Source organism: Rana temporaria, chromosome 8 (assembly GCF_905171775.1).
Source record: "Rana temporaria chromosome 8, aRanTem1.1, whole genome shotgun sequence".
Lineage (NCBI taxonomy): Eukaryota > Metazoa > Chordata > Amphibia > Anura > Ranidae > Rana > Rana temporaria.
In genome coordinates, this window is record NC_053496.1 from 122,373,311 (window position 1) to 122,385,799 (window position 12,489).

At 43.1% G+C, this 12,489-nt stretch overlaps 1 protein-coding gene across 19 annotated transcripts in view; it reads left to right on the forward strand.

The window, feature by feature from the left end:
* Nucleotides 1–12,489, forward strand: part of KCNMA1 (potassium calcium-activated channel subfamily M alpha 1) — an 856,444-nt gene that overhangs the window by 804,320 nt on the left and 39,635 nt on the right. For all 19 annotated transcript variants that reach the window (XM_040320626.1, XM_040320627.1, XM_040320632.1 and 16 more), the window contains 2 exons: nucleotides 6,026–6,139; nucleotides 12,264–12,394. In XM_040320626.1, coding sequence (XP_040176560.1) covers nucleotides 6,026–6,139; nucleotides 12,264–12,394 — 245 coding nt within the window. The remainder of the gene's footprint in view (nucleotides 1–6,025; nucleotides 6,140–12,263; nucleotides 12,395–12,489) is intronic.

Sequence of the window (12,489 nt, forward strand, 5' to 3'; positions counted from 1 at the left end):
GGATAAATGTCACATCTGCATGTAAACGTTTCTGGTTGTTCAATAGTATACATCTCTTTTCGGGGGTATTTAGCCCCTTGGCATTGAGCGAAAGTATCTTAACAGTATCCATCCTATGGTAAGGAACAGGGATTGGAAAGGGAGAAAATGTGTGTGGGGGGGGGGCGCTCTGGAGCGTCATCTTGGTCTCTGTGGTCTAGGCTGAGCAGACCGCCATGTCGTCACCTGCCCCGTGTGTCCCGTCTGGGGCAGGAACATCAGCCAGTTCTGGACCGGGACAGGGTCCGTCTCTATAAACTGGAAAAGTGCAGGCAGATCACTAGGTGAGCGCAGTGTAAAAGAGTGCTGGTCTCTGCGGAAGTAGCTGAGAAGGGATACCCCATTTATATGTAATGTTCGATCGGCGTGCAATCTCCAGGACCGGGTGCAGCATGGCGCAATGCTGTAGGGTGGCTCTGGACAGGTCAGAGAGGATCCTGATAGGGGCACCGTCAAACTCCAGGTCGCCATACTCCCACACTTTCCGCAGTACAGTCTCCTTAAGGGTGCATCTATGTAGCCTGCAGATCACGTCCCTTGGTCTGGCAGGATCTGTGGATCCTGTCAAACGCCACTCTGTTAGGAAGGGCATTGTCGGCGGCTTTCTGGAAGATAGCTGCTGCCGATTCCACAAGGTCCTCAGGCCCAGTCGCTTCAGGCAGACCTCGTATTCGCAGGTTGTTCTGCCTGCTCCTGTGCTCCATTTCTTCGATGTGAAGTTGGAGGGTCACCCCAGCATCCACATGGGTGTCCTGGAGGGACTCCAGGCCCGACGCGCTCTCGGGTTAAGGTTGCCATAGAGGACTCCTCCGCTGACAGTGGTGGAAACGGTCTGTACCTTACTTTTTACTCACTACATATTTTTGCAGTGATTCTCCTCTAGGCAGCCAATTCAATGTCCGATTTAGTCGGGAGGGCTCAGAGGTCAGAGTCCAGTTGGAGGGTACACAGGGGTACTGAGAAGCTTTGAATGTTGGAGAGTGTATCAGAAGCAGTAAAGGCAGTCAGGGAGGCCGGATGATTGTATGGGCTTGACACTTTAGGTGGCTAGCCGCGTGGTTCTGCCATCTTGGGATCCGGGGAGGCCACCTGGGAGCCCGGGAAATAGCGATCAATACTGCCTCTCGTCTTATGGTTTTTAGTTGCCTGGCTCCCAGTCCCTGTCTTCCTCGTCGAGGGCATTCCGTGATTGTAGAAGCTGTATAGGCTGGTTCAGGTGGGCATAGGGCGGGAGCTTGAACTACATGCGTCCCCCCGTAGCCATGTCCAGACCACGCACCTGGATCACTTTTCACTTGGAATATAGGCATATGTTTTACATCCAAACACTCTGCTGTGCCCTATGCTAGGCTTTGACCCATGCCACATTTCAAATGGAGTAATTTAGTGGCTCTTGAGGGTAGTCTGTTCTGTAGGTAGGTTGCAGTCATGACTGCTTCTTCCCAGTACTTGTGAGGTAGGTTTGGCATCCGACAACATGCACCTGGCCATTTCTTTAAGAGTGCGATTTTTCCTTTCTGCTATACTGTTTTGTTCAGGAATGTATGTTGTGGTTGTCGGGTGTACTATTTCTTGTCTCTTCAGGTATGAGGCCACTTATTTGATTATGTATTCTCCCCCATTGTCGGTGCATATTATTCCAGGTTTCCTTTGGAATTTGTTGCTAGACATGGCAACGAACTCCTTGAAGTTTCTCCTGATGTTTCATCCTTGTGTTTTATTCGATAAATAGTTGTGTACCTGCAATAATCATCAATGATAGTCAGTAGATATCTGTTCCTGCCTGATGTGGGAGTTTTCATTGGACTGCATACATCTCTGTGTATGAGCTGCAGGCATCTTTGAGATGCCTGTGGAAGGGGAGCATGTGTGGCTTTTGCTTCAATATAGCATTTGCATTTCATGTGCACTTTGCAAGGTGATATTGTCAAATCTTCTGATAAGCCTCTCTTTATAATGTCCTGTATAGCGTCTAGACTTATGTGCCCCAGCTGCCTGTGCCATAAGTAGTTTGCTGTGTAGGTTATTAGAGACAATGGTTTCTGTTAATGAAGCAATGAAATCTATTCACTGCTTCATTTTCCGGCATTCTCAGTGGAGATCTTTGCCAGTTTATGAAGCGGTGTAGATCGCTTCACCTTTGGAGGAGTGAAGTGATATACAAACGTTTCCAACACTGGAGAACGGCCCCTGATACTGGAATCTCGTGAGACTTGAGATTACGAGATTACAGTACCAGAAATTCACTGACACACAGAGATGTCAGTTTATCAGTGATAAATTATCACTGCTCAGTACACAGACAGACGGTGTGGTTAATGTTAATAAAAGCAGTTTTCTGAGCACCCCACATGACCTAATTTGTTGGTCACTTTTGTAAAGTCTATCTATATTTACTAGTCTATCTAACATTACCCACTCTGGACATTGCTGCCTGTAGGCAGGTACCAAACATGACTTAGTTACCCACATACTTTACTCAAGGGGCTGCCTGTAATAGGGCTTACAGGCCACAGTTCTTGCAGATCTCTGCTTCTGCCATACACATGCTCGAATGGTGTGTCTGAAACATTTAGTCACCTGAACACACACTTCTCATACCCCTGGTCATCCATAGTGATGACTTTTCCAGCTAGGGACACTTCTTTAATCAGGCCTGATGTCTTACTTGTGGTTACCTACTCCCCTATCCACCACCAATCCCTAGCCTGACCAGGTTTGCACATCATTTTTTTTACCAAGATCCTATCTCCAAAAGTGTGTTCCTCATGAGATGCACAGTTTAGCTTTGCTTAACTGGGTGCTATCCCGATTTACAGCATCAGAAGTACACAGGATCCACTCCAAAAACTTGAAGCAGCCACAAGCTTGTTTAGAAACAGTGTAGTTTGCACAACTCCAGTCCTTAAAGCGTATCTTAACCCAAAAAACAATATTGTAATATATTGCAGGTAATCAGTCCTTTAACCACTTCAATACCAGACAATTCCTGCCCAAGGCAATTTTTAGCTTTCAGCGCTGTCACTTTTTAAATGACAATTGCACGGTCATGTAACTAGGGCTGCAACTAACGATTATTTTCATAATCGATTAGTTGGCCGATTATTGTTTCGATTAATCGATTAATCGGATAATAGCCTTTAAAAAAAATTGCATTTTTAAATTTGTTTGGGCCAATTTGTTGTTGGGCAGATTACAAAACACAAATTGCCGCAAAAACACATTACATGCTTTTCTGCAGCTGATCCATTGAAGTATATTGAACCAAAAAAAACAAAATAGCACCGTTTTGCGTTAAAAAGTCCTTGCCCTTTCCAAATACGCAGCAGCTGAAAAAAAATCATGGATGTGAACGTGTGCCATAGGAAAACATGTAAATTAACTGTAAAATGAAGGAAAAACTTTCTGGACAGCCACACTGAGGTGTGAACCCAGGCCTGAGATGTTTAGTAACATAATGGGGTTAAAAAACAAAAATAAGTACAAAAAGAGCAAATAATCACTACTAAGGGGTTAATTGTTTTACTGTGGCATAGTGAAAGTAATATTTACAGTAGTGATTTGCTTTTTTGTACTATAAAGGGCCAATTTTAGTTTAACCCCATTATGTTACTGGCCGATTGATCGATTATGAAAATTATAATCGATTAATTTCATAATCGATTAGTTGTTGATTAATCGATTAGTTGTTTCGGCCCTACATGTAACACTGTACCCAAACAAGCTTTCTTTTGGTGGTATTTGATCACCTCTGCGATTTTTTTATTTTTTGCAAAACAAAATTTTTGTTATAACATTTTGTAAAAAAGTAAGTTTTCTCCTCCACCGATAAGCTACACTGATAAGGTGGCACTGATAGGCAGCACTGATAGGCAGCACTGATGGGCACTTATAGGTGGCACTGGTGGGCACTGAAAAGCTGCACTGATAGGCATCCCTTTATGAGTGGCACTGATGGGTATCACTGATGACACTGGTAGGCATTGTTAATGGGCACTGATTGGCAGCTGCCTGGGCACTAATTTGCATATCACTGGTCGTCTAGGATGGCATATCTGGTGGGCTTCCTTTATGGCAATCCCTGGTGGTCCTGGCAGCATCCCTGGTGGTCCTGGGTGGGCATCCGCAGGGGGCTGCACTGATAAACAATCAGCACAGACCCCTCCCCTGTCAGGAGAGCCACTGATTGGCTTTCCTCTACTCGCGTCTGTCAGACGCAAGTGAAGAAAAGGCGATAAACATCTCTTTTTGTTAACATCGTGATCAGCAGTGATTGGACGTTGCTGATCACGTGGTAAGGAGCCTCCATCAGAAGCTTTTTACCAAGATAGGTGATGCAGTGTGTCCGAGACCGACACACCACACCACCGATTGGTGCATGATCGCGGCTTATCCTGCTGGACATTATATGACGCACAGTCAGGATAACTGACCCACCACCCGGCCGTCATTTTGCTATAGGCCAGGCAGGAAGTGGTTAATGTGGTTGCTGCATTATCTACATTCTTTCTGTCTTTTTCCCTTTATCCTCACCCAATAAACCTTTAAATTATACACTTCCAGTGCATGGGCACTGCATCTATGGAAGAAGCCATGACTGTCATCCAGTGTGGACTAAAAATATGTCTGTCTTTGTTCATTTTTTTACTTTTGGGATGAAGAGATTAGTAGTTTACATACGCTAGATGACAAAGACACTATTTTTCTGGCAAGATAAACAGGTATTTTTTCTCTTCACTGAAAATGTTCTAAGCCTGAAAAGCTAAAACTAATGCAGCCACCACTGCAGTCTAAGGACTGGTAAGCTGCAATATATTACATTTTTATTCTTTTTTTTTATTATTCCTTAGTGATTGTAAAGTTGTTGTTTGTTTTTTACTAATAACTCACATACAGTAGGCACAACAGAACAGCCTCAGTCTTCATCTTTCGGGGGCCCCCCGCCGGCGCTCTTGGCTGCTCCTCTTCTCTGTGCCACCATAGGATGCCTTTTCTTATGGCAGCACGTGTTGACACACAGTGCGGCTCAGCCCCGCTCCCTTGTCACTGGGTTTGATTGACAGTAGAAGGAGCCAATGGCTTCCACTGCTCTCACTGAGTCCAGTGAGGAAGGAGAAAAAGCAGCACCGCTGCTCTAAGGCACAGTGCTGGATCGAGATCAGGCTCAGGTAAGTTTTTGGGGGGCAGGGGGGAGCTGACAATAGAAGTTTTTTTTTTATCTTAATGCAGAGAATGCATTAGTAAAGAACCTTCATCCTTTACAACCACTTTAAAGGTCAATAATGTTCTCTCAGTTGTAGGATTTCTGTAATTAACAAACAGCAATGATTTAAAAAAGCAATTCCAGGCACCACAAAAAAAATGAGTAGTGCAGTCCATACATGAGTCAATTTTTTTTGTTCAAACAGCGAGTTAAATAAAAAAACTGACTCAGCTCCCCCATCAACACATTTGAGGTGGATGGGGGACTCCTCCCACTGAGCTACTGTATTTTGATGGTGGGGAAGCTTCCCTGTCGTCAGAATACACTGATCAGCGCTGTCAGCTATAGCCTGTTGGGAAAATCAGACAAGGTGCTTAAACAGATGTCAATCGGTAGATCTTCTATACAACCACAGTTACCATACATGGATTGAAATTTGATTGGTCCCTGCTGAACCAACTGAATTTTGATCCATGTATGGCTAGTTTAAGTGAATTGTTAATATTATCTGGCCTTCCATTGGAAAACAATAACGGTTGAAAGAAGTTGAAATCCATCCTGGTCGCTCACTAGTACACCAAGAGCATTTTTTGGGGGTGTCTGCAAAAATATGAGGTCCATCAGCTGTGTTTGCCAGTTATCATTTTATATCTGTGAGTATCTAAGGGCCATTTTTAGTCTCACGTCATATTTTCCAAACTGTACAACTTATTAAAATAAACCTTTCTTTTTTCGTTATCAAAAGGCAGTTGTTTAGTTATCTGATTTTGTGTTTATTTTAAGGTTTTACTCCACCTGGAATGGACCGTTCTTCCCCTGACAACAGTCCAGTGCATAATCTAGCAAGGCAGCAATCTATCACTACAGGGGCCAACATTCCCATCATTACTGAGCTTGGTAAGTAACATTGCTATTATATATTTTTTTTACAAAACAACAGACATGCATGGGCATCACTGAAACGCCATCATCCCTATAAATATATCTGCTGCATTTAATAAACTACTCTTAGAAATACATATTTTGGGGTCTCTTGGTCAGAGGATAGGAGAAGAAAAATAGATGATAATGCTTGGTCTCATATACATGGTAAGGCCTGTGTAAAGACTGATATACTGATCATACAGGAGCTATATGTAGGCATAAGAATGTTTGAAACCTATAACAAGTAATGGGTGCACTGCACAATTTTGTCTCTATAGTAGAGACGTATTTATCATTAGTTTGCAGTCTATGTGATAAATTCTGTCATGTCTTGTCCTCAGAGAGTATAATACAGCAAAAGCTACACGTTTTTATAGTTGAACTTCTGCCAAAATGCGTTTTATAGATTTGGGTAGAGCAGAGATGCTTTGGAAGCCTTCTCAGATTTATACTGCAGATTGTATCTCCATTGGGGAGGTTTCCCTTCTTTTCTGTCCTGATAACTAGGGATGTCCCGATACTAGTATCGGTATCGATACCGAGTATTTCCCCGGGTACTTGTACTCAGGGAAATGCTCCGATGCTTCACCCGATACCTGGGCAGTCAGGGTGATCGGTGCGGCAGGGGAGTTGCAAGCACTGATCTGCCCACTTTTCAGCTGCTTTAGTTAAAGTTATACAGCGGTGATTAGTACTTGCAACTCCCCTCAAAGCCACACCGATCACTTCTGATCTCCGTGCTGTCCGCCACCGTCCTCCGTGCTGTCCGCCACCGTCCTCCGTGCTGTCCGCCACCGTCCTCCGCGCTGTCCGCCACCGTCCTCCGTGCTGTCCCCCTCTGTCCTCCGTGCTGTCCCCCTCCATCCTCCGTGCTGTCCCCCTCCATCCTCCGTGCTGTCCCCCTCCATGCTTCGTGCTGTCCCCCTCCGTGCTGTCCTCCTCCGTGCTGTCCCTCTCCGTGTTGTCCCCCTCCATGCTGCTCTCCCCCCTCCCTCGATCTGTCAGGATAGAGAGCGGAAGTAGGAGCCGCTAAATTCGGCTCCTACCTTTTCCGAATGAACAGAGTCAGTGATCACTGACTCTGTCCATTCACATAACTTAGCATCGTAACCTGTGTTTACGATGCTTCAGTTTATGAATGGAGAGGAGCTCCTCTCCATTCATTTTAGCTGAGGCTGCAGGGAATCTGTGTCCTTAGTCCCTTTCTCTGTCTCAAAGGGGAGATATCAGGGGTCTGTTAAGACCCCTGATATCTCACCAAAGACCCCCCAACAGGGCTGATAAAAAATAAAAATGATAGAAAAATGTTTTTAAAAAATAATAAAAAATGTAAATAAATAAAAAAACACCCTAACAATCCACTCCCCCCTTTAAAAAAAGCACTTAAAGGGGTGGTTCCCCCTAAAACACATTGCTAACAATAGATTCGTAAGACCCGTTACACTGCGGGTAGGCTGGCTTTTTTTTTTTTTTAGTACATACCGATATCTCCCCGTCTCGTTCCTTGTCGGTGGGCGTTCCTAGTTGATTGACGTTCCTCGGACGGGCGCGTACGTGACGTCACGACTTTCCGAAAGAAGCCGAACGTCGCTGCGCATGCGCTGTATAGAGCCGACTCTATACGGCGCATGCGCAGCGACGTTCGGCTTCTTTCGGAAAGTCGTGACGTCACGTACGCGCCCGTCCGAGGAACATCAATCAACTAGTTCCGCCCACCGCCTAGGGACGAGACGGGGAGATCTCGGTATGTACGAAAAAAAAAAAAAAAAAGCCAGCCTACCCGCAGTGTAACGGGTCTTACGAATCTATTGTTAGAAATTCGTTTTAGGGGGAACCACCGCTTTAAAAAAAAAAATTGTAAAAAAAAAAAAACTGCCACTGTCACATGACATTAAAAAAAAAGTATCGGTAATCAGTATCGGCGAGTACTTGGAAAAAAAGTATTGGTACTTTACTCAAAAAAGTAGTATCGGGACAACCGTACTGATAACCATTGTTAAGATAGAAACAGAGAGGAAATCCAAAACGTATACATCACCAGAACAGGACAGGGGGTGAGGAGGAGTTTCAAATCTAATCTATGTTTATGTTGTACCTCTGGGACAAAAAGTCAGAAATCTCCCCAATGGGGGCACTGACAGAAATAAAAAACCTGAAAGAGGATTTAACCCTTTACAGCGCTATCAAAAAATGAACTGGATTTCCTCTCTAAAGTTGGGTAACATCAGTAGGGTTCCCAACTCATCCCTTTAACCACTTAAGCCCCAAAAAGGATTTACCCCCTAATGACAGGCCATTTTTTGCGATACGGCACTGCGTTACTTTAATTGACAATTGTGCAGTTGTGCGACGTTGTACCCAAACAAAATTGACAGTTTTTTTTTCCCCCAAAGAGAACTTTCTTTTGGTGGTATTTGATCACCTCCGCGTTTGTTATTTTTTTGCGCTATAAACCAAAAAAGACACAATTTAAAAAATAAATATATATATATATATATAATATATATATTATTTTTACTCTCTGCTATAATACATATCCAAAAAATATATAAAAAATGGTGGCAGACAGATCGGACACCTAATGGACATTTTTGACACTTTTTTGGGGGGAACCAGTGACATTACAGTGATCAGTGCTAAAAATATGCACTGACATTGTACTAATGACACTGGCAGGGAAGGGGTTAACATCAGGGGCGATCAAGGAGTTAAATGTGTTCCGTTTGTGATTACTAACTGTATGGAGCACTGTGTGACTGGGGAAACACACAGATCTGTCTTCCTGCTTAGCAGGAAGACAGATCTCAGTGTCATCCCCAGAGAGAACGGAGATCTGCCTTGACTTCTGTCTCTGCGGGGAACGATCACGGGTGGCCAGCGGACATAGAGTCTGCCGCTAATTGGCTCCCCCACTGGCCAATCGGAGCAGGTGCGTGCCCACGAATTCTAGTACATGAATCCCCATACTGCTACAACAATTTGCGCAGCCGAACCACCTTGCCACAGTACATCTGTGGCGGGGGTCGGCAAGTAGTTTAAACTGAACACATATTACACAGGTTCTGTGGCTGCTTAAGGGGGTAATTAATGTCACTTGGTGCCTTATCTGCATTAAATTATCCTCATAACCTGTGTAATTCATATGTGTTTGGGTTTAAAGGGATGAGGTGGCAACCCTAGACATTGGAAAGACAAAACGCTTCTCGTGATCTTCAATGGAACCAAATTGATATTGTTACAATTTCAGATGAAAATAACAACTATAAGATATACTGCCCAAGGGAAACACTAAAATGCCAGTAATTTCTGATAGTGTTTCAGTAAGACCAGTAATTGTGATCTCACTGGAGTGGGAATGAAAGAAAATTAGGCTTTGTCTTGGCCTAGAAGCCCATTAGCAAAGTAAAACCAAATCAGAAACTGATATTCAGAGGCTTTTTGGCCATCTTGGTTAAAAGTAGGAATCTTGCAATAGTTGAAAAAACATTATTTCTACATCTTACAAGGGTGCTGTAATCCATTCTTCTCTAATTTTTTGATTCTGCTGTCAGCATGTCGTCTGTCCAGCCTGGCGTTAATAATAGGATAGGCATACACTTAAAGCGACTGCGCACCACTAAGTGACAGGTCCACTCATCAGCTACAGATATGTTCTTTCCCTTTCAACTCTTGCTTTGTTCTGCTGCTAGGAACTAAGAAGGAACTCATAACCTAGATCTTACACAGGGAACTCTGTCCCAGCCCCAATGTGACAGGCCTGGGTGCCTCAGTCAATTTTGGAGCACCAGTCCTGTCACTTGGGAAAAGGGGAAGTGAGTCACATGCTTCCCATACAATAAGTAGCAGTTATTTCTTTCATTTCTGCTGGCTAAACAGAGCAAAGGGGGGAAGTAAATTTAAACAGTCGGGTAGGGTTATGAAACTGTTGCTTTTCTTCAAAGGGTGAAGCACAGGTTCACTTCTTCATAAGCAACTGAGAGAGAAATAAATATAAATCCAAACCAGGTGCATAGTTGAGTGAAAGCGTGGGCAAGCAATTAAGGTGATTCAAAACACTGGCTTCTCACATACCGACTTGTTGGCTATTGCTAGTTGCCTCTGATAAATGCAACTTTTTATATTGCATATTAAACATGTAGCCGCTAGGTGTAATGTGTCACACAACTATGAATGTGTTTGAGATCCGTACAACTGCCCTTAGACCTTTTCCTTCTATGTGTCTCTGTCCTTTCACATGCTTAGTCCTGGAGCTGCCTTATTGCCTCACCCTCTCTCTGTGTTCTCTTTTTAAACCTCTCCTGCCTTATCCCCATCTAACACTTTCACCGTTCAGCTAAGCCTGGCAAACTACTGCCTTTGATTTCACTCAGTCAGGAAAAAAACAGTGGAACTCACCTACCAATAATTACAGAATTGGGTAAGGAGAAGTCCCTCTTCTTTCTTTACCTTTTTGTCACTGTGGTAATTGTATGGCTGGCCCACTGAGAGGAGCAACCAGCAAACACAGCTCAAAAAAATAAACTCTGTGTGTTAAGGCCAACCACTGGATGGTATTCATCCCAAGATTCTTATTACTTTGAAAGGTACTTTGGAGGATTGGATCATATGAACTCCCCTTGCTTGTGCAAATAATTTTAATGGTGAAATTCTTCTGTTCCTTTCCTACAATGCAATTTTCTTTTCTATTTAAAAGCATAAAAAATATGTGCTAAAATTTATACTGACATCTGTATTACATCATTCATTGCGGTAGTTAGGTGGAACAGAACGTGGTTTTAAAAACCCTGGAACTAATATAATAGGGCTCTTTCATATACATATTTTCCCTTCTCAGCCTTATTCTCATTAGGCAATCACAGTGGAACAGCTTCTGATCATTTAAAATATTTCCTGAGATTGGCAGCAGCCATGTGACCAGCCATCTATCATGGACAGAAAACCACTGGTGTGAAATAGCTCTTAATGGGGGAGTTCATTTGATGAGGTCTAATGCATATAAAATGCATTGCACTCTGTTGTTGGACTGGTTGCACCCCTAAACTGCATTTATACTATACATATTGTTTCCTGTTTTAGTTCATTTTTTGTATTTATCATTCAGTGTTTTAAGTGCTATCCTTTTTGGCTGTGGGAGGGAGGGCGCCTCTTTACAATATCATGCAGTGCTTTTGGTTTTTGCTGCTTCTATTTTGTACCTTGTGTGTGTGGCTCAAGTTTTTAAGTGAAACTGGTTTGCATCCTCAGTAACGATTTTCTGTTCGTGGTTCTCACGCCGACATCAGTATGACTTTGATCACGATAACCTCTGATACAGAATCTTTTCTTATAACAGAGCTGATACTTAGCTGCCTCCAGCTCCTGTTTGTCTGTCAGTATGATTGGCTGTTCAGACAAGGGAGACATGATTCAAAAGGCAAAAACCCAAGACTCCTCATGCCTTGCAGCCTTTTCCTAGTGTTTGTTTCTCATTTCTGACTCCTCTGGAGTGATCAAGCTCTTGGGTTATTGAAGAGCAGAAAGATTCTGCTTTTCTTGGGGGCAGTGGGAAGTTTTGAGATATACAGGGTAGAAAGAAATACAGAAACCCAGGCAGAAGGATTAATCCACTGTGCACACCTATTTTGCCCATTCTTTTATGTGTCTGCAAAGCTTCGCTACCCATTTGATTTATGGCTGTTTGCATACTTACAATACCCTTGAGTTTATTTCAGGCTTTTTGGCATAAACAGTATATTTGATTTGCTTAAAGTAGAAGTGTACTTAGTAACCTGTTCTGGTACACAGTGTGAGTTGCCGGAGACGTTAACAATCTCTATACTAGCTTCTGTAGCATGTTTTGGGAAAGAATATATACTTAAAAAAAAAAAAACCTTGTACAGTTTTAGCAGAACTGAGTCAAACTTTCAGCTGGCTTTTTGTAGTATCAATGGGAGGGATGTTAAAAAAGGAGCACAAAAAAAAAAAAAAAACCTTATTGTGAACTCTTAAGGCCAGTATGTTACAAGTAGGATATTCACTAGTAAGCGAGGTATACCGTAGTCAGCAAATGTGAAACCTGATGTATTCTAAAGCTAATGACTTTGTTTGTGGTTTGCAGTGAATGATTCCAATGTTCAGTTCCTGGATCAAGATGATGATGATGACCCAGACACTGAGCTCTATCTGACCCAGCCTTTTGCCTGTGGAACTGCCTTTGCTGTAAGCGTGCTGGACTCACTCATGAGTGCAGTAAGTGATTTACGTACAAATAATTGTGTCGGTGTTCGTAAAGGACACGTGTTATCTAATAAATATTGAAGTCAGCCTTTAAAGGATGGATTAAT